Genomic DNA, 22,531 nt, shown 5'->3' with positions numbered 1-22,531 from the left:
TATATATATATATATATATATATATATATATATAATAAAAATATAAATACAATAAATAAATAAAAATAAAATAAATAAAGAGAAATTTAAAAGAAATTAAACAAAATAAATAAAAAAAGAAAATTAAAATTAATGAATAAAAAAAAGAAATTAAAAAAAGAAAAAAAATGTATACACTCATTCCGCTTTAAATTAATTCCGGTCTTTCTGCGCTGCTCGTTCCCTTGCCCGTCTGTCGCCATGAGGCTTATATTCCGCGCTGGGCTTGTTTTCCAATTGGAGAAAACCGATGAAATGTGTTTTCCATGTAAACCTCAGTTCGGAATTACTATTTCCATGTAAACTTGAAGGAAAATAGTTTTATTTTGAATTATTTAATTCCGAATAATTTATTCCGAATTAAAAAAACATCATGTAACGATACAGTAACAATGAAGGGGTTTATTCTCTTTTAAATCTATGCTTGATCTGTTAGTTCCCTATGAAGCTCCCAGACCCCTGAGGTTCATCTGGATCTGGTTTGTTGTGTTTCCCAAGAACCAGAACCAAGCAAGGTGAGGCAGCGTTCAGTTATTCTGCTCCTCACCGGTGGAACAAACTTCCTGTAGACCTGAGGTCTGCTCCAACTGTCAGCTCCTTTAAATCAGGGATAAACACACTCACTCACTCACTCACTCACTCACTCATCTTCTCCCGCTTATCCGTTACCGGGTCGCGGGGGCAGCAGCCTCAGCAGGGATGCCCAGACTTCCCTCACCCCAGACACCTCCTCCAGCTCTTCCGGGGGGAGTCCGAGGCGTTCCCAGGCCAGCCGAGAGACATAGTCTCTCCAGCGTGTCCTGGGTCTTCCCCGGGGTCTCCTCCCGGTGGGACATGCCTGGAACACCTCCCTAGGGAGGCGTCCAGGAGGCATCCGGTACAGATGCCCAAGCCACCTCAGCTGACTCCTCTCAATGGATAAACACATTACTGTTTAATTAAATACTTACCTGCTGTACTCTACTGCCCTTACCTTTTAACAACTTGTGTTTTTTTTATTATTTTAGCTCTTTTTTTTATCATTTAATTTAATTTAATTTGTTATTTACAGTTTAAATGTGTATTGCTGCTTTTAATGTTGTTGTAAATCACTTTGAATTACCTTGTGTTGAATTGTGCTATACAGATAAACTTGCTATAAGAACAGACTGTACAAAATGTACCAAATAAAATATCAGATATAATAATATAAAATAAAGTAGCACAGTGACTGTAAATTATGAGCTGAGATTATGATTTATTTTCTTTTCCTTTTAGTTGTTATTGTGCAGTATGATGGCATGTGGCAGGAAAGATTTCCTGTGTGTGTATATATACATATAAATATAAATATATATATATATATATATATATATATATATATATATATATATATATATATATATATATATATATATATATATATATATATATATATATATATATATATATATATATAAGAAGGGTATTTAATTTTACTTGAATCAATCAATCTTCTTTACATTTATTAAATTGTATTTTATTTTTATTCTTCATTTAATTTTCTAACTGTTTTAACTTGAAATCTCAATGCGAAGAAGCTAAAAGCGGGAACTTCCGGTGGGCTCCTGTTGAACGCGGATGCTGACGTCACTCTTAGCCCCGCCTCCAGGGAAACCTGTCAGGAAATCGCCAGCGGCATCGGGCGACGTCATTTCCGGTGCACTTGACGCTTCGCCCCGCGATTTGAAGGAGTCGTTTATATTCCAGTCGCTGTAACTTTCCGTGACTTTTGTCTGCGTGACGTTTAAACGCTGTTGTGATGGACGCCGGACCCGCTCGTGTGACGTCACGCGCGGCTCGCTGACGCAGCAAAGCGGAAGCGGCGGAACAGCTGATTCCGACCACGTGGGAGGAGGAGATGGAGAAGCTGCTGCGCTGCTTCACGGAGCGGCCCGGGGCCGCGGCCAGGCTGCTCTGCTTCCCCTGGGCCGGGGGGGGCGCCGTGCACTACGCCCGCTGGGGGGCCGCGCTGGGCGGCTCCGTGGAAGGTAACGCACCTGGAGGGTAACGCACCTGGAGGGCAGAGGTGGAAAAAGTACAAAAATATTGTACTTAAGTAAAAGTACAAATTTTCTGCTTGAAAATTACTTAAGTAAAAGTAAAAAGTACCCATTAAGAACATTACTTAAATAAAAGTATAAAAGTACCTCAAATTAAATATAATAAAGTACCAAAAGTACATGGTGTAAAATGTACTTCAGTACAACATTATTTTCAAACGGATTGCAAAGAAATGAAGAATCCAAGAATTTGCTTACAACTCTAAATAATGGTGATATTATTCTGACCCCTTTAGCGTTTGTTTCCATTACCCCATTTTAATTCCTCTCTTTGCTCATCACTGCTGCTGTACCCCATTGGCCCCGCTGACAGGTCCACCCCCAGCCTGCCCTGTAGTATGCAGTGACAACATTAAGCAACCCCAGCTGATAAAGGATGAGACTTTTGAACTTTTAAATGCCAAAACCACCTTAGAAGGGGTGGAATCAAAGAATGGTGCGCATGGACACGCGTCGGCTGCCGCTCAAGGCCTCTTCCTTCCCGTCCGCCTTATGGTTCCGCGTTAAATCGACGCACACCCTACGCCGTAGGCGACGGCGTAGGGTGCGCGTCGCCGCGTTCCCTACGCCGTAGCTCTGCGCCGGTGTAACGCGGAACCATAAATCAGCCCCCGCTGTGCTGTTCTTTAATTTGTAGCGAGTAACGACGTGTCCAATTTTAAATGTAGCGGATTAAAAGTAAGATTTTTTTCCTTGAAAATGTAACGAAGTAAAAGTAAAAGTACAGAAAAATGAAAGTATCAATAAAAGTACAAATTCTCAAAAATCTTACTTAAGTACAATAACGAAGTACTTGTACTTCGTTACTTTACACCACTGCTGGAGGGTAACACACCTGGAGGGTAACGCACCTGGGGGGTAACGCACCTGGAGGGTAACGCACCTGGAGGGTATCGCACCTGGAGGGTAACGCACCTGGAGGGTAACGCACCTGAGGGTAACGCACCTGAGGGTAACGCACCTGAGGGTAACGCACCTGAGGGTAACGCACCTGGAGGGTAACGCACCTGAGGGTAACGCACCTGAGGGTAACGCACCTGGAGGGTAACGCATCTGGAGGGTAACGCACCTGGAGGGTAACGCACCTGGAGGGTAACGCACCTGAGGGTAACGCACCTGAGGGTAACGCACCTGAGGGTAACGCACCTGGAGGGTAACGCACCTGAGGGTAACGCACCTGAGGGTAACGCACCTGGAGGGTAACGCATCTGGAGGGTAACGCACCTGGAGGGTAACGCACCTGGAGGGTAACGCACCTGGATTTGTTGGTATTCTTCCATTAAAAGAAAGAAAAAACATACATCGTACAAAAGTAATAAATCAAATAATTGACTAATGAAATACAGAAATTGCTTCTGAAATGTGGGTCAACAGAACCCACAATTAAAAAATAAATAAATATATTTATTTATATGTATATGTAGCCAACGGACAATAACTTGTGCAATAACATAAGATGTGCAATATCATATGTGCAATATCTCTCTACCTCACACACACTATCTGCTTTTTTTGCACTTGCTCATATTTCTGTATTTATACATATTGTATATATATTTTTTATTTTTTACTTTTTAGTCTCTTTTTACCCCTCCCCTGCATGTGTGTGCTAAGTGTACTGCTGCCAACAAAATAAGTTTCCCCACTGAGGGAGAAAATAAAGGATTATCTTATCTCTTTTATATATATATAAATTGTGTGTGTGTGTGTGTGTGTGTGTGTGTGTGTGTGTGTGTGTGTGTGTGTGTGTGTGTGTGATTTTCAGCAGACTATTGAAACGATTAGTCGACTAATCGGATAATTAGTCATTCTTGAATTTAGTATGAGGTTGCTTTAATTATGTGGCAAATGATAATAAACACAAGAAAGATGGGTACTTCAATGAAAAATAGATATTTTATTCAACTTTGCCGCTGTTCATACAAAAGTAAATAAAATGTCCTGTCTAAAACCAAGGGCGGGCACAATGATCAGTCAGTATAGACATAAATCCATAAATAAGCCCCTGTCCATTATTTTTCATTTTTTAAGGAAGGCAATTGTGTTGTATAAAAAATAAATTATAAAATAATACAAAAATAGAAGTCAACAGAATGCAGAAGGGTTAAGACAGAAGAATCAATAAATGCCTTAAAAACGGACTTATTGGCACAAAACTGGGATGCAATTTAGCAAAGACAATGTGTTAGAGAGGCCTGAGAATATTTTTAACGGAATATTTGGGTCATTATATGAAAACAATTAGCCAATTAATGAATTTAGACGATAAACTGATTATATCAAAAAATATAGAGAATACTAAATACTATTATAAAAAGGTGCTTGAGAAAATAGTGATCCTAAATACCTTTTTATAATCAAAGGTTTGGACATTGCTTGTGGCGTCCCCCAGGGGTCAGTCTTCCTCTCCTCCCCAGGATCATGAGAACCTGCTATTCTGTCCCCGCTCAGTTCTGGTGGACAGCAGACATCAGACCATTTAAGGCCAATATATTCATGGTTTTTAAATGGATACAATTTCCTTTTTGGGATTAATGAAGAATTATTGAATTGGTGTGAAACACCTTCTGGTGCGGATCAGCTGGCAGCTCTCATTTCAGGATCTTTCAGTTCCTTTTGGTTCGGTTCTCCCAGATTGTGGTGGTTATTTTCCTTCAGAGATTAGGCTGGTATTCCTTTAGTTTTAATTCAGGGTTAGGTAATGTAAAAATATCAGATTCACAGGAGTTTAGTGGTTAGGAGTTGGCGGTAGGGGTCAGTAGTTATAAATTAGAAGTTAGGAATTACAAGTAAGGGGTTAAGGGTTAGGTGTTAGGGCAGGAGTTAGGGATTAGGAGTAAGAGGTTTGCTTCAGGAGTTAGGGGTTGGGGTCAGGAGTTGGGGATTAGGGTTTAAGGGTTAGTTAGGGGTTTGCTTCAGGAATTAGGGGTCAGAGGTTAGGAGTAAGGGGTTATGACTAAGGGGTTAGGGTTAAGGGTTAGGTTTTGGGAGTTAGGGGTTGGGGTCAGTAGTTATGAGTTAGGGGTTAGGAGTTAGGGATCAGGGGTTGGGGTCAGGAGTTAAGAGTTAGGAGTTTGCTTCAGGAGTTAGGGGTCAGGGGTTAGGAGTAAGGTGTTATGAGTTAGGGGTTATGACTAAGGGGTTAGGGTTAAGGGTTAGGTTTTAGGAGTTAGGTGTTAAGCCTGAATTAAGGTTCTGCGTTAAACCAACGCAGAGCCTACGCCGTTGCCGTGACTCCGTCGTGAACCCTTCGGACTTCTCCGTCACTCAATTTCGCCACGGTATAATACCCCCCCAGAGCGCTAGTTGATAGTTTTGTTTAGCTTCCAGTTTTTCCAGTCACAGTGAATCAAAGACATAAGGAAAACTATTGTGAAAAAAAACCAAAACAACCCCCCAAAAAAATCACGCACACACGAAGAAAAGAGTGCTGAAAGTTCACTACTGCTTCACGAACCGGAACCGGAGCGTTGCTACCAAGCAAACCAATCACAGCCCTCTCGGTCTGCATTGGGTCCGTGTCGCCTCGACGCGTAGTTACATTTTTTGGGAGGTGCACGTCAGGCTACGGCGTAGGCTACGGAGAGACTCCCGCGTAGCCGTGTACCTTACGACGTAGGTTTAACGCAGAACCATAATTCAGGCTTTAGGGGTTGGGGTCAGTAGTTATGAGTTAGGGGTAAGGAATTAGGGGTTAAGGGTTAAAGGTTAGGTGTTAGGAGATAGGGGTAAGGAGTTAGGGTTTAGGGGTTAGGTCTTAGGGGTAAGGAGTTAGGGTTTAGGGGTTAGGTCTTAGGGGTAAGGAGTTAGGGTTTAGGGGTTAGGTCTTAGGGGTAAGGAGTTAGGGGTCAGGAGTTAGGGATCAGGGGTTAGGAGTTAGGGATCAGGGGTTAGGAGTTAGGGATCAGGGGTTAGGAGTTAGGGATCAGGGGTTAGGAGTTAGGGATCAGGGGTTAGGAGTTAGGGATCTGGGGTTAGGGGTTAGGGATCAGGGGTTAGGAGTTAGGGGTTAGGGATCAGGGGTTAGGAGTTAAGGGTCAGGAGTTAGGAGTTAGTCCGTGTTGCAAGTTGCAGTTTATCCACCTTTCCCCTGATGTTGCTAGGTGGTCATCTGTTGCTCTGGTCTCCTCCAGTGATGGCCGTCACCCTTCCCGGCCGGGAGAGTCGGGCCAGAGAGCCGTTCTTCCAGAACATGCAGCAGATCGTGGACGAGGTCATCGGGGCATTGCTGCCACTGCTGAAGGAGAAGCCGTTTGCCTTCTTCGGCCACAGGTACGATGAGAACGACGGTCCGCCCGACGGCGCCAGTGCTGCCATGGCAACGTACTGAAGCATGTTGACCGTAGCTTCGCTCTGCTGCAGTTTTGGCGCCTTCACCTGCTTCGCTGTTGCCGACGCTCTGAAGAAACTTCACAACATGGAACCGGCTCACATCTTCCTGTCGGGTGCTTCTGCTCCGTTTGTGAGTCGTAAAAGCTCTCATCAGCTTTGCATTATTTGAAGTTTTTGAGGTCTTGTTAAAAAGTTATTTCCTGCTCTTTTAATGTGTTTATTTGGTGTTAAAACAATAAACATATCTTCTCTATAGTTTCAATTTTAGGGCAAATGCAGCATCTGGTGAAATGACATGTATCCACGTATTCATGCATTTTCATTCATGTAACGTGGGCAATCCTAAGTACCCCCTGTTGTTCTCTGAGGTTGGGTTTACTAATACCTTGGCTTAATTTGATCAGGCCATTATTATTATTATTATTATTCTTGTTGAAAAGTTGCTGGTCTCAGAGGACGGTACGTTGGTGACTAAAGTTGCTTTCGTCAACGTAAATTATGACGAAATATCGTCGTCAACGAACCTTTATCACCTGAGGAAAACGAGACGCAACGAAAATGGTCATGTAACGATAATTAAATATATAATGCAATATCGTAGAGGAATAAAAATGTAGATTATAAAATAAAAACTCTGCTAAAATGTGTCTTCATTTTCGTTGTCCAAAACGAGATGAAATGTTCTACCAAAGATCCTTAATCTCCATGTTTTCAGTAGTTTCCTCTGGTTTAGTCTTTAAACCAGAGAAATGTGGAAAAATAAATATGTTGTAAACTCAAATGAGTCTTCTGTATCTGGAATGAATGTATTCTTGAGTCTATAAGGTAACAATAATATAATAATAAGATAACCTTGTTTGAATTGTAAAATGGGTTTGGCTAAATACAATCTTTGACTAAAACTAGACTAAAATGGACAATTCTGACTAAAATAAGACTAAAATGCTCAGACTTTTAGTCGACTGAAACTTGACACGACTAAAAGGAGTGAACGTGACTAAAACTAATAAAAACTAAACCGATAGCTCAACCCAAAGACTAGATTAAAGGCTGACAACAACACTATTGATGAAATGCTCTTTTCTGAAAATGTTTTTTCTAGTCGGATATTCGTGTAAAAGCTCCGAAGCGCAGCGAGCTCTCGGATGAGGACTTCCTCGGGTGGCTGACGTCGGTGGGAGGAACTCCTCCGGAGCTGCTGGCGAACCCCGAGGTGCTGAAGCTGTTCCTGCCGGCGCTGAAGGCCGACCTGCACGTGGTGGAGAACTACAGGTGGATCCGTCACCCGGGTCAAACGTAGACGCTCGTGTTGAAGTGTTATTTTCACTGACGAGACCCGTTTCTCCCGCAGGTGCAACAAGCCGGAAGCGCCGCTCCTCTCCTGCGCCGTCACCTGCTTCGACGGGAAGGAAGACGTTCCTCACGACTTGCAGGGTCAGTTCTTTATCGCCTCGTAAGTTTGTAAGTTTCAGCTGAAAGCGTGTGCAGTAGTGTTGTTTCTTTCAGCCTGTTTCAGTTCTAATTTCAGTCTTTGGGTCGAGCTATCATTTTAGTTTTTATTCGTTTTAGTCACGTTCATTCTCCTTTTAGTCGTGTCAAGTTTCTGTATGTGTGCGTGTGTGTGTTTGTGTGAATATTGATGTGTGTTTGTAGATATATATAGATATAGAGCAGATGGAGTTAATATAGAGATAGTATGGTGTAAATCAGTATATTTATATAAATATATGGGCATGTGTGTACAAATATATAGAAATATTCAACTGTGTATGTATGTATAGGTAAGTGTGTGAGTATAATTATAGTTAGTTATTATAAACACTTGTTAATAAATGATTAGTGAATGGGCGTAGGATTAAACACTTCTTCCCACTCCTTTTTGCACATGTAAATTAAGATATTAAGTGTTAAAGAATGAAATTCTTTAGTTTTTTTTTGTTTGTTTTGTTTTCTTCTCTTTTAATTGTTGTCTTTTACATGTACAAAATAAAAAATCTAATCAAATCAGTCGACTAAAAGTCTGAGCATTTTAGTCTTATTTTAGTCTGAATTGTCCATTTTAGTCTAGTTTTAGTCAAATATTGTATTTAACCAAACCCATTTTACAATTCAAACAAGGTTATCTTATTATTATTATATAATTGTTACCTTATAGACTCAAGAATACATTCATTTCAGATACAGAAGACTCTCATTTGAGTTTACAATATATTTATTTTCCCACATCTTTTTCTTTTTCAAGGACACATTGGGTTTTCTTTTCCACGTCTATTTAGCGAAAATGAAGACACATTTTAGCAGAGTTTTTATTTTGTAATCTACATTTTAGTCTCGTTTTTATTAATCTAAGATATTGCATTATATATTTAATTATCGCATTTTCCTTGCATCTCGTCTCGTTTTCCTCAGGTGATAAAGGTTCGTTGACGACGATATAAAGATGATATAAAGACGATATAAAGTTAAGCGCCACACAAGCAGGGTGAACTTTTACCTCCAACCAGTTAACCAGCAGCGGCGGTTAGACGAACACAGTAACAGGGAGGACGAGTGAGTCTAACTAACTGTCTGTGTATTTCAGCCTGGAGGGATGTCACCTCTGGAGATTTCACCATCAGGATGTTTGACGGGGCTCATTTCTACCTGAAGGAGGCTGGAAATGAAAAGATCCTACTGGACTACATCACCAAGCACTTAGAGACGCTGGAAATGGACTATTTATGATCCGCAAGCCACTGTGTTCTAATCCCTGTTTTGGATATTAATGAATAAATGTGGCATGTTCTCTGTACGGTTCAGCTGTTTAAAAGAGCCGTCTGTAAGAAATGGCCAAAACTGGTACTGCAGTCCCTTTCAAAATATTGTTGAGCGGCGTGTACCCTCCCCCTCCTCCCCCCGACCAGAGGTTGCCAGGTAGGCTGCAGAATGCAGCAGGAACGTAGGCTGCCATGGCTGCGATAATTAGAGCCGAGCTGGCAACCCGGATGCCGAAACAATACTGACTTGGTGATTGGGAGATAGGTGGAGGGTGGAGCTTCAGAAACAATACTGACTTGGTGATTGGGAGATAGGTGGAGGGTGGAGCTTCAGAAACAATACTGACTTGGTGATTGGGAGATAGGTGGAGGGTGGAGCTTCAGAAACAATATTGACTTGGTGATTGGGAGATAGGTGGAGGGTGGAGCTTCAGAAACAATACTGACTTGGTGATTGGGAGATGGGTGGAGCTTCAGAAACAATACTGACTTTGTGATTGGGAGATAGGTGGAGGGTGGAGCTTCAGAAACAATACTGACTTGGTGATTGGGAGATAGGTGGAGGGTGGAGCTTCAGAAACAATACTGACTTGGTGATTGGGAGATAGGCGGAGGATGGAGCTTCAGGCCAAAACAAAAAATGAAAACATAAACATCAGTTGAGGGCTGCAACTCCTCTTTTTAAACTGGAATATCCTGGCTTGAGTGCTGTTGTCAGTGACATAAGTATTTGAAATGAACATGATTTTTAAATGTCTGTTGACATATCGGGGTCATTTTATGATTCGTTTTATTATTGCTCTTACATACAGCTCCTTTAAACTGTTTCCCCTGAAGTCTTCAGTAGGGTGAAAATCGATTTTCCGATATTAAATTGATTCTTATATTAATTCCTAAAAATAGATTCATATGTCTAAAGATCGATTTATTTCATGCCAAAAAAGGAATGTTTTGTTGGACACCAGAATAACTGGTGCATGTTTTTGCCTTTAAATGTTTAAAGGTATGAAAACATTAAAGTTTTCAGTTATAATTGCATAAATTGTCTATATTTCCTGACTTTATATACTGTCTTGGGGTTACGTTTGCATAAAATGCTAAAAACCAAATTCTCAAAAATGGAAAAAACTAAAACTGATTTCATACGTCTGTTTCCTCCCTGGATCTGTTTGGTAATTCTGCCCCACAATGTTACTGAAAGCAGTTCTATCAGCATTCTGGGAGCTGATTGGTCCTTACAGCATGATTAGCTGCCAATACTTGTTGTTGAATCTCAATATAATACCAGTATTCATATGTTGCATAACTACAGTCATATAATTCATGCAAAAGCTCAAAAAACAGTTTTAATAACACCAACCCAAATCAATATTGGAATTGAATCAAAGCGTGATAATCGCTTCTGAATCTTAAGAATCGGAATCGAGTCGATCCTTGACATTTGAATCGATCTTCAGGCCTCGGAGCTGCTGTTTGAAATCTGACGCCACAAAAACACAAAGTTTCCTAACTTTTATTTGTAAGTCAAATTTAAATACATTCAGTCAGAGCAAAGTATATTTATAAGTTTTTTTTTTCCTCTGTGCACATCCTCACATTTACTTAATCTGTGAATAAATAAGTCCTCATCAGTGGCTCGAACAGGAAAACACAAACATCCGGATCACATGCAGCTGATTTCACGTCAACGATTTGTCTCATTTTTTTTACAGCGTATTAAAAACTTGTGCATCACATTCAGGGATGAGAAGCTCCGGCGGCCCCCGTCCGGCCAATCAGAGGGGAGGACTTCCTGTTCCGTCCGAGGAGACGGCGGGCTGACCTCCGCCCCCGGCCTCAGTGTCTTTGGCAGTCAGGTGGAGGAGGGGGCGGGGCCAGGGTGAGGCAGGGGCGTGGCCTGATCAGGTGGTCTCTGGAGGGGGCGTGGCCGGGGCGTGGCCGGGGCCTGCTGACCTGCGTGAAGCTGGCCCCCCACCCCACGCAAAACTCAGTGAAAATATTCTCCATCGTTTGTGCTGCGTTAGTGTTGGTTTGTGCAGAAATAATTTTTGTTTGTGCTGGTTTAGTTTTTAAAATGATCACGTTATATTTCAAAGGTCATTCTAAGTTCACGCAGCCCCCCGACTTTGATCTTTTTTCCACAGATCGTTTGTTTCACATCCATAAGTCTTGAAAAAACACCACAGATAATCACTCTCAACGAGCAAGACAGCATCTCAGCGGACTTTCACATACAGGCAGCGCTCCCCAATAGACGCGCTGTCAATCAAACTGCATTCAATCCAAAACACACAGCATGAATGAATGCGAGTGATGCAGTCCTACCGGTCTGAAGTCCCTGGCGTTGCAGTTATGCACTGTGTGGTGTGATCCGTGTCTGCATATGCTGTTTGAGTGTATATTTTTTGTTGACAACGATATAGTGACTCCAAACCAAAAACAAAATCACTTAGAGGCTAAGTGAGGGACCATGGTACTGCTGACTCGCTACACAAACCACAAGCCATTTCCGTGTTATCCAACTGTGTCCGTATTTATTTTCCTCCAACGCCGAACAAACGGTCAAGTCGGGGGGCTGTGTGAACTTAGAATGACCTTTGAAATATAACGTGATATCTTAAAAACTAAAGCAGCACAAACAAAAATTCCTTCTGCACAAATCAGCACTAACCCAGCACAAACGGTTGAGTTTTGCGTGGGGGTGGGGGGCCAGCTTCACACAGGTGCCTGTTACAGGTGGTCTCTGTGGGGGCATGGCCGGGGCGGGGCCTGCTACAGGCGGTCTCCGTCTCTGTGGGGGGGCGGCGGCGGAGGCGGCGGGGCCAGCAGGTTGCTAGGCGTCCAGGGGAGCCGGGCCTGGGCTCGCTGCGACGGTGCCACGGCGGTGCTGTCCAGCTCCACCTCCGCCAGCCAGGGGGGCACCTGCAGCGTCGGCGAGGGGTCCAGGTCCGGCTGGAAGGCCGGGTTCTCGATGCCTGTAGGAGAGACGAGGACTCAGTTACCCGGCAGGGGGGTTTTATTATTTAAAGGGGACCTATTATGGCATCTAATACCTATTTTAAACAGGCCTTGAATGTCTTAAAAACAAGCTTTTGATTGTTTTTGCTAAATAAATTAGAAATTCAGCCTCTGAGCCATGTATTTATCTTCCCAGTTTCTAACCTCATTCTCTATGCAGGATTCTGAGTGGGCGGGGAGGCTATGATAATGAGGCTCTGTGCTGATTGGCTGCTACAATACACCGCTCGCGATACACCGCTACGAAAAAATGGCGGAAGCTCCGGCCGGTGGAGTTAGTTGTGGGCGTGTTTTCACGCATCGCAGGCCAACCTATGTAAATCGTATTTTCGTTACGTAACGAAAGGGAGGAAGAATCTGAACGGCTCGTAGAAGCCACATCACACTGGACGGCTCATCCGGGAAGCTGTACAGACACTGCAGAATTTGGTCGCTTTCCTCCTTCTCTGAATTGGCAGGCGGAGGGGAGACCACTTTATATATGTTAAAGCAAGAGAAAACGTGTTTTTCATAATATGTCCCCTTTAATGCAAAACAGGTACCAGGGCCGGCCCAAGCCTCCATGGGGCCCTAAGCAAAATGTGATTTTGGGGCCCTCTATTACTGCCAATAATACTGATTATTGATCATTCACACACCCACTATAAACATATTTCATGTTCTTCCCTGTCATTACAAATACACTTGTAAAACTAGATGTAAGAACTTGTTGTGGTTAGATTGTAATCCACAGTCATTAAGACCATGGAAGCTACGGAAGAGTATCAGGGCCAGGCAGGAGAAAAATAAAAATTGCATTTTAGAGGAGGAAGATTTTTTTTTTTTCATTATGCACTGCGAAAAAAAAAAGTCGAAATGTTAAGAAATAAGTTGAAATGTCGAGATTAATGTTGAAGTACAATTTGGAGAAAAAAGTCAAAATTTCGTGAATAAAGTTGAAATGTTGAGGAAAAAAGGCGAAATTTCTTGAAATTGTATTTCAACATTAATCTCAACATTTCGACTTTTTTCTCGAAGTGCACAATAAAAAAAAATCTTCCCCTCTCAAATATTTTTTCTCCTGCATGGCCCTAATACTGCAGACAACATATTAACAAACTTGCAGAAAAATCTTTCAATTAATATTTATCAAAGTCAGCAACTGTCCCTACTGGCCACATAGAGAAGCAATAGATAAAAAGGTCAAATAGCTGCACAGTTGCTGCACTGTTGTTTCCATCATCCTATTGTCAGCCTGTCATGTTTTTACCCATCTATGGTTTTTAATCTGAAATGGGAGCAAATTCAGCTACAAGAGCGGCCTGGGGCTGATTTACACTTAATATTTAAATGACATAGTACTAAGTGTGATACTGAGTGTCATCTACAGTGTAGGCCTACTAAAAGAAACAAAATAATCAAATAGATCATTTATAAGCCATTTAATGTAAACACGTTATCTACTTTATTTTTTGTTTTAAATAAACTGCAACAGAAATGTGCAACAACAATTTGAAGCCTACTCTAGTTTGTAATATTGTTTATGTAATAATATTATTGGGTTTTTGTACAATAACATACCTTTGATAATGTATGAATAATCACTCACACGTTAAAAAATATATATTGTGTTTTATCTCTTGGGGGCCCCCTAGTGGTCACGGGGCCCTAAGCAGCCGCTTAGTTCGCTTATGCCTTGGGCCGGCTCCGACAGGTAACAATACAAATGAGCAAAACAAAAACGCATACAGGTACAGGACGAGAGGGAACGCTAGAAAACAAACAAAACAGACAAACGAAACAGTACAAAACAACAAAATCAATGTTTTTGCTCAGATTTCTTCTATGTGTGCGTTTATGTATGTGTGCATGTGTGTAGTGTGTATGAGTATGATGGTTTTTTTAGAATGATGGTTATTTAAGGAGAGAAATCCAGCCAAAAAAAAATAAAGCTAAATAGATAAATTGTTAAAAAAAGTAACCAACCAAACACTCCCCCAAAGCCCTCAGAGTCTAACCCGATACAGTTCCAGCACTCGAATGGTGAAAATAAATAAGTAAATATAGGGTGGGCTATGTACGAGTAGGATCAGATCATACAAATAAATATATTTAATAATAATAATAATAATAAATTAGTTGGCGGCGGGTTAGTTTTACCTCTCATGGGGAACATAGTGAAGGAGCTGTCGTAGCCGGACGCAGCGTCTCCTTCTGAGAACTCAAAGTCTGAAGAAGAAGACAGTTTTGAAGAGCAATTTAGGTGATAAATGTTACTTGTTTTGGTCAAAATAGCAGCTTTATACTACAAAAACTCTGGGGGGTGGAGTCTAGTGTAAAACGGTGACTTGAGTCACTGAATAACTTTTTAATATCTCAACAACCCCAAACAAAACATCTTTGAGCTGAACTCAAACACCCAGATAAATGATTTTATTTCTTATTTCTACGTTTGTTTCTCAGACTGGTACAAACCTTCCTCTCCAGAGTGGTGCATCTTACTCTTTCCATTCTGCATCTGCAGCGGAAACAAGCGGAAACAAATAAGAAAATAGAGAATTATTTTATTTTGAAAGATAGATAGCTAATTTAAGGCTTTAAAAGAATAATCAAAAGTAAAAGAATCTTGAAGCCACTCTGTAGCGCTATATCACCTCCATCCACTAGGGGGCGGCAAAATACCTGGCAGTTATTGTGTTATTGTGTTATTGTGTTATTTGTGTCAAATAATAAAAAGTTTTCTTTTTTCTGTGTTTTCCAGGGTTCTCAGCCGTTGAAAATATTATTGGATTATTTTTTTACCCACAAACTTCTGGAGTTATGAAGATTAAGACCCGTTCTCTCCTAAGCGGCAGGAAAAATGTGTCAGGCGGGCGGCAGTGTGGTTGATTTAGCAGGAACCCTTTTAAACATTGGTTTACCTGGAAAGTTCTCTGTGGTGTCACACACAGGTAGGAGATGACTCCGCCCACCCCAGGTCAAACCAGGAATGGCCACATGAGCTAATGCTATCATGGCAGTCAAATGGTGTGACTCGGTGACCACAAGCGGGCTAATTTAGCAAAGGTTAGCTCACGTTAACCTAATCTAGATTAATCCTGATAAATCGTTCCTCGTTAATGATGTCACCACCAAAACGTCTGAAACTACCGGAGTGGAAATAATCGCCATCCTCTAACCTTCTGCTCTTTCTTGGTGTGCTTGGAAATCTTCTTTGCCGGGGCGACGCCCATCTTTGTAGACTTGAAGGACTCCAAGCGGCTCCTCATGGTCCTCTGGAAGATCTCCTGCACCTCACTTTCATCCTCGTTTATGCCGAACTGGCTGCGGCTGTATCGATGCCGGTGCTTCAGACGTGAAACCAGAAGACACCTTAAAACTCTGAACGTGTTTGATCGTCTTTTTAAGAGACGAACTCCAACCATTTCCAGCCCAACCGGCCGCAGACTCACCTGATTCCTGCTCTTGTAGAGATGCTGGTCCAGAAGGTGGTGAGAGTTCAGGTCCTCAGCTTCCCTCAGTCCTTTCATGGTCTGCTCGTGCATCTCCAGACTCACCGACGGCACCGGGTCTCTCCTGCAGGGACACCAACAACCTCATCAGCTGTTTGGACCAGAGTCAGGTCCAGTTCGGACCAAAACCGGGTCTAGGAGTTCTGTGCTCGGAGGAGGATTATTTCTGCTACAGGGATTTGTTGACATAGTTGGAACCACGTGGGTACGATGCAGATGTTTCCTAAAACCACAACTGGAATGATGGAGGTAAGTTTGTTGGTTAACTGTATAGTACACTCATGGGTTGGTTACCTGTATAGTACACTCATGGGTTGGTTACCTGTATAGTACTGAAGTGAGAAAAAATCAATTTTGTTTCCTGAAGATGCCCTGGGTTCCCAAAACACAGCTTTAGTTTTAGTCAGCCACGCACCTGCTGTTTATCATAGCAAATGCCTGTTTTTCTGTGAGAAAGAGCCTGGTTCGCACGGGATTTTGGTCCCGTGGGAGTCGAAACTTAGTTTGAGAGCTTGCGGACGGGGGGGCGAATAGGCCTTTCCCCGCCCCCTCCGCAAGGTGCTGAGGGAAAGGTATAAAGACCCGGTGGCCAGAAGTAGATTTCAGAGTCTGCCGTGGGTTAGTGGAGAACGCCCGGCGCAGGTTTTTTTTCCTTGGCTTACTCAAACCGGACTGCTGGCTCTCCAGTCCCTTTGTCGAGGTAAGATAGGCCTTAAAAACCTTTGTAGTTGTCTGTGATGAATATTGCTCAGCCACTTGCGGGGGGTAACTTGACACTTTATCCTAGCAAACGAGTAATCTTGTGTGTACTGCTGTTTTGCGGGGGGTGACTTGGCCCGTTATCCTAGCAAACGGGTAGTTTTGTGGATGTCTTCTATGTAAATGCTTGCTTTTTGCTAATAAATGTATTCATATCTCATAGCAAAGAAGAGGTGTGTGTGTGTGATTCATTTTGGTACAGCCGACCACTCCTAGAACCTAATTGAGATTTCTCCCAAAACAAGTACACTCACGGGTTGGTTACCTGTATAGTTCAGTCATGGGTTGGTTACCTGTATAGTTCAGTCATGGGTTGGTTACCTGTATAGTACACTCATGGGTTGGTTACCTGTATAGTTCAGTCATGGGTTGGTTACCTGTATAGTACACTCATGGGTTGGTTACCTGTATAGTTCAGTCATGGGTTGGTTACCTGTATAGTACACTCATGGGTTGGTTACCTGTATAGGTCAGTCATGGGTTGGTTACCTGTATAGTACACTCATGGGTTGGTTACCTGTATAGTTCAGTCATGGGTTGGTTACCTGTATAGTACACTCATGGGTTGGTTACCTGTATAGTTCAGTCATGGGTTGGTTACCTGTATAGTACACTCATGGGTTGGTTACCTGTATAGGTCAGTCATGGGTTGGTTACCTGTATAGTACACTCATGGGTTGGTTACCTGTATAGTTCAGTCATGGGTTGGTTACCTGTCTAGTTCAGTCAAGGGTTGGTTACCTGTATAGTTTAGTCATGGGTTGGTTACCTGTATAGTTCAGTCATGGGTTGGTTACCTGTATAGTACACTCATGGGTTGGTTACCTGTATAGTACAATTATGGGTTGGTTACCTGTATAGTACAGTCATGGGTTGGTTACCTGTATAGTACAATTATGGGTTGGTTACCTGTATAGTACAGTCACGGGTTGGTTACCTGTCTATTGCAGTCATGGGTTGGTTACCTGTATAGTACAGTCACGGGTTGGTTACCTGTCTATTACAGTCACGGGTTGGTTACCTGTATAGTACAGTCACGGGTTGGTTACCTGTCTATTACAGTCATGGGTTGGTTAACTGTCTAGTACAGTCACGGGTTGGTTACCTGTATAGTTCAGTCATGGGTTGATTACCTGTATAGTTCAGTCATGGGTTGGTTACCTGTCTAGTACAGTCATGGGTTGGTTACCTGTATAGTTCAGTCACGGGTTGGTTAACTGTCTAGTACAGTCACGGGTTGGTTACCTGTCTATTGCAGTCATGGGTTGGTTACCTGTATAGTTCAGTCATGGGTTGATTACCTGTATAGTTCAGTCATGGGTTGGTTACCTGTCTAGTACAGTCATGGGTTGGTTACCTGTATAGTTCAGTCATGGGTTGGTTACCTGTATAGTTCAGTCATGGGTTGGTTACCTGTATAGTTCAGTCATGGATTGGTTACCTGTATAGTTCAGTCATGGGTTGGTTACCTGTATAGTACATAGTACAGTCATGGGTTGGTTACCTGTATAGTTCATAGTTCAGTCATGGGTTGGTTACCTGTATAGTACAGTCATGGGTTGGTTACCTGTATAGTTCAGTCATGGGTTGGTTACCTGTATAGTTCAGTCATGGGTTGGTTACCTGTATAGTTCAGTCATGGGTTGGTTACCTGTATAGTTCAGTCATGGGTTGGTTACCTGTATAGTTCAGTCATGGGTTGGTTACCTGTATAGTTCAGTCATGGGTTGGTTACCTGTATAGTTCAGTCATGGGTTGGTTACCTGTATAGTTCAGTCATGGGTTGGTTACCTGTATAGTTCAGTCATGGGTTGGTTACCTGTATAGTTCAGTCATGGGTTGGTTACCTGTATAGTTCAGTCATGGGTTGGTTACCTGTATAGTTCAGTCATGGGTTGGTTACCTGTATAGTTCAGTCATGGGTTGGTTACCTGTATAGTTCAGTCATGGGTTGGTTACCTGTATAGTTCAGTCATGGGTTGGTTACCTGTATAGTTCAGTCATGGGTTGGTTACCTGTATAGTACAGTCATGGCTAAGCAACACAGGTGTCTCCAAAACCCATTGTTCAAACAAAGATTTGTAAATATTGTCGTTGAGTTGTGACTTGGAACAACAGATCTCAACCCTTGGTTAGAAACTCAGTTCCTGATTACGATGTCATCCATGATAATTAATATTAATAATTATTAATAGTCCCACAGAGGGGAAATTTGCTGCTGTAATCTGGAAATTTCCCCTCTGTGGGACTATTAAAGGATTTCTTATCTTATCTTATCTTATCTTATGATGGTACTAGATAGTAACTCAGCAATGTAGGTTCGCCGACCCTTAAAGTGACCGGACTCGCATCTAGTTTTCTACTAAGTTCATTGACCTACTTTGTTGTGTAGAGTACCACGATTGTTATTCTTCTGGCATTTTGTGTAATTGTTTTATCTTAATCATATTTTATTTGCGAGACAGCTCACCTCATGGCTGACGCTGGACCGCGGTCGTCCCCCATGTTGACCGTGATGTCAGGCATGGCATCCGAGACGTCGTCGTCAAACTTTTTCTTGAAGTCAACAAAGGCGCTGTCGTTGCGGACGAACTCCAGAGAGCCTCTGCGCTCGCCCTGAAACGACACCCACGTCTGTTCGATGTTCGTTCACGCGGAAACGAGCAGGAAAGCCTGCGATCCTCACCTCTTTCACGTACTCCATGGCATCTTTGAGGTTCAGCTGATGGAAGACGTCGAAGAGGTGTTCCTGGTTCTTCCTCACCGACTGCTTGATCAGAAGCCCCGACATCCACCTCGCCTCAAAGTTTTTCCACCTTTGCAACGAGAAACAAACTGTTGCTTCACCGAGGCGGCCGGGGGAACTTTAAACCGTGACCTCAACTCACTTGTCTCTCATGTAATTGTGTCCTTTTTGTCCTGATACGTCTTCTATGGCGACCAGCATGTGGTTAAACATCTGAAACACAAGAAGAAGAAGCTCTGGATTTGGCTCCTCGTATTTGCCTCTGATCAGGAAGAAGCAGGATTTAGAGATTTACCCTGTTTTGCACTTTTTCTATGAGCGTGAGCTCGGTTACCGCGGCCCTCTTCACTTTGAGCCAGGTGACCAGAGGTTTCATCGTGATGCCCTGCAGCAGAGAGACAGTTCAGTGGGAAGGTGCAAAACGGGAGCTTTCACGAGGACTGTGCGCTCGACCGGCAGGAAACACAAGCTCTTGTTAGGATTTTATGAAATTGTTTAAGAGTTTGAAGGGTTTTTCTATAAGATTCTACACTGGTGGTTTTTCTGTATTTGCAGGGTCAACTCCTGTTTTATGACTAGGCTGTTTTCTCTAGTTGCAGGGTCAACTCCTAATTTATGACTAGGAAGTTAAAACAGTTCAGATATTTGCTCTTTGTTAAGTGAAGACAATGAAGAGAAACATGTGTTTTAACACTGATGGGTCTCATCCGTTATCTGGGTTGACATCTTAAGTAGGAAGCAATAAACAGGCACATACGGCTGAAGGTCTGATATGTTTGGCAGATGGGGTTTACGTACAAAGAACACCTCCCTTTTTAGTATAAATACGACTGGATCCCTGACCATTGTGTGCATTTCTCTCCTACTTTTGTGGTTTGAGAGAGGTGAACCTCCGGCCGGAAAACATTGTCCATGATGTTACAAAAGCTGTAATCACTTTGATTCTGTTCACTAGTTTTCTTATGGTGCACCACCAGACAAACGAACACGAAGATCTTTCACTCTTAAATTAAATACTTGTGATTTTTGAAAACCACACAAAGTTATGGATAAGCGACTTCCGGTGATGCTGCTGAGCTAGGAAGACGCGTGCTCCGGAGCTCTTAAAGAAAACTCGATTTTAAGTTATAAATAACGCCCGCTGTACCTCGGACTTTATCCAACTGGTGGAATATGGACTTGAGACCTCGAAATAAGATGCAAAGCTCAATTATCGACCACTTTTCTTCTCGGGAAGCTGTTGCATGCGAATCGAGCATTGAGCACAACATGGCTGCAGAAGTGCAAGGTGAAGTGGGAGGAAGCCACGCCATACTACAAGAAATAAAACGCGGTAACGAAGCACTCTCCCAGAAGCTCGACGCCAAACTGCCGAAATTAATCATTCTATTTCGGGGTTGAAAACGCTGATAGACGGGATGGGCTCACGTATTACGGAGGCGGAGGAGCGGATCAGCTCAGCTGAAGACAAGCTGACTGAGTTGGACTCTCATGTCCTCCGTTTATTGAAGGATAAGGATTTTCTCATGGACAAAGTGGACCAACTAGAAAATCAAAGCCGGCGTAATAATGTACGCATTGTCAACCTACAGGAGGGCGTAGAGGGAACGGATCTGGTGCGGTTTTTTACAGATTGGATCCCCTCTGTGCTGGGAGAACAGCACTTTCCCGAGCCACTGATTATTGAAAGAGCGCACCGGTCCCCGACGTCCCGCCAGCCAGGAGAGAAACGGCCCAGACCCATTCTCATCCGTCTACTTAATTACCAGGATCGGGATAAAATCCTCCGAATAGCCGCTAAAATATCCAGAGAAAAAGGTGAGCCGATCACTTTCAATGGAAACGCAGTGATGTTTTTCCCAGATCTGAGCGCAAACCTGGTGAAGCGCAGAAAGGAATACAACCATGTTAAGAAGGAGCTGCATGCAAAGAAGCTCCAATTCACCCTCCTACATCCAGCGATTTTGAGAGTTTTCCTACCCAATGGAGAGAAAAAGTTCTTCAAATCACCCGAAGCAGCGGCATCTTTTCTGCGAGGCTTCCCGGGAGGCGACTAGTCCTGCCCCCTGCTGGTGACTACAGGTGCAGCACCTCAGCTCCTCTAATGCTGAGGAGAAACGATTCCTGCATATCCTTTCTACATACTATATAGTGACTTTTATGTAAGTGCAACGATATCCCCGCCATATCCATTTTTTTCTACATTTTTATTTGCTTTTTTAATCTTTTTTTTTTTTTTTATTACACGTTTTTCCCCCAATTTATTTTGGACATTATAGATAAAAAGGGAGCTTATCCAATTATTTTTGAGATTGCACTTTCATTTACTTCTGGTTAAAGCGGGTGTTACAATGTTTACATTTAAGGTTGTTTATGTACGAGTGTTATACGTTTATATGGGCTACAAAAGAGCTCCAGGCCCAATAAGGTGTCAGTTAGGCATGATAGTTTTAAGGAGCATTCAACGGGGGTCCCAGTTGGGGATTTTGGATGGTGCCGAGTGTTCAGGGGGTCGGTGCTTAAGGGAACGGGGAGGTTTTTATGTTATTTGTTTTTTTGTTGTTGCTTTTTTGTTTGGTTCCACTGAAAGAGAGACATTTTCTTTAGGCTTATTGTTGAGAGGCTACGAGACAAATTACTGTCGAATCTTAAAACTTTTCACATGGATAAAGTGTTGAAATTTGTCAGTTTTAATGTCAATGGTCTCAATGGACCTGTCAAAAGGAAAAGGGTGTTAACATATCTAAAAAAGATCAAAACAGATATAGCCTTTATCCAGGAGACCCATCTTACCACGCAAGAGCACAATAAATTAAAAAGAGGATGGATAGGCCAAGTCTTCTCTTCGTCTTTTAACTCTAAGGCGAGAGGAGTTGCTATTTTAATAAATAAAAACATTCCCATCACTGTTCAGGAAACGATTAGTGATCCATTAGGCCGCTACATCTTAATAAATTGTCTAATTTATTCGGAACAATGGACTTTACTAAACCTTTACGCCCCTAACTATGATGACATTTCTTTTATTCAAGACATTTTTCTTAAAGTATCAGGGGGTCGTGAACATATCCTCATAGGAGGAGATTTTAATTTCTGTTTAGACCCAATTTTGGACAAATCAGCAACTACCACTTCAATGTCTAAGTCAGCTTTAACTACTCTATCATTCATGAAAGACTTAAATCTAACAGATGTTTGGAGGCAAATACACCCCCAAACCATTGACTATTCTTATTATTCAAACCGTCATAACTCACATACTAGAATAGATCTTTTCTTACTGTCAACACAAGTGACTTACAGAGCATT

General features: G+C 42.3%; 2 protein-coding genes across 2 annotated transcripts in view; one reads left to right on the top strand and one right to left on the bottom strand.

Moving 5' to 3' along the window:
• Positions 1 to 1,684: 1,684 nt before the first annotated feature.
• On the top strand, positions 1,685 to 9,581 carry LOC133460605 (S-acyl fatty acid synthase thioesterase, medium chain-like). The gene is made up of 6 exons (XM_061741252.1): positions 1,685 to 2,048; positions 6,254 to 6,392; positions 6,483 to 6,582; positions 7,555 to 7,724; positions 7,804 to 7,886; positions 9,034 to 9,581. The coding sequence occupies exons 1-6, from the start codon at positions 1,919 to 1,921 to the stop codon at positions 9,174 to 9,176; spliced, it is 765 nt and encodes a 254-aa protein (XP_061597236.1). The 5' UTR covers positions 1,685 to 1,918; the 3' UTR covers positions 9,177 to 9,581.
• Positions 9,582 to 11,925: 2,344 nt separating this feature from the next.
• Positions 11,926 to 22,531, bottom strand: part of LOC133460586 (sodium/hydrogen exchanger 3-like) — a 31,346-nt gene continuing 20,740 nt past the window's right edge. The window contains exons 8-16 of the mRNA XM_061741232.1: positions 19,518 to 19,607; positions 19,365 to 19,435; positions 19,163 to 19,292; positions 18,947 to 19,092; positions 15,658 to 15,781; positions 15,385 to 15,552; positions 14,681 to 14,723; positions 14,366 to 14,434; positions 11,926 to 12,183 (exon numbers count right to left, since the gene is read on the bottom strand). Of these exons, the coding sequence (XP_061597216.1) occupies positions 11,981 to 12,183; positions 14,366 to 14,434; positions 14,681 to 14,723; positions 15,385 to 15,552; positions 15,658 to 15,781; positions 18,947 to 19,092; positions 19,163 to 19,292; positions 19,365 to 19,435; positions 19,518 to 19,607 (1,044 nt within the window). The 3' untranslated portion in view covers positions 11,926 to 11,980. The remainder of the gene's footprint in view (positions 12,184 to 14,365; positions 14,435 to 14,680; positions 14,724 to 15,384; positions 15,553 to 15,657; positions 15,782 to 18,946; positions 19,093 to 19,162; positions 19,293 to 19,364; positions 19,436 to 19,517; positions 19,608 to 22,531) is intronic.

This window comes from Cololabis saira, chromosome 15 (genome assembly GCF_033807715.1).
Source record: "Cololabis saira isolate AMF1-May2022 chromosome 15, fColSai1.1, whole genome shotgun sequence".
Lineage (NCBI taxonomy): Eukaryota > Metazoa > Chordata > Actinopteri > Beloniformes > Belonidae > Cololabis > Cololabis saira.
This window is presented reverse-complemented; position numbering and strand designations above follow the sequence as displayed.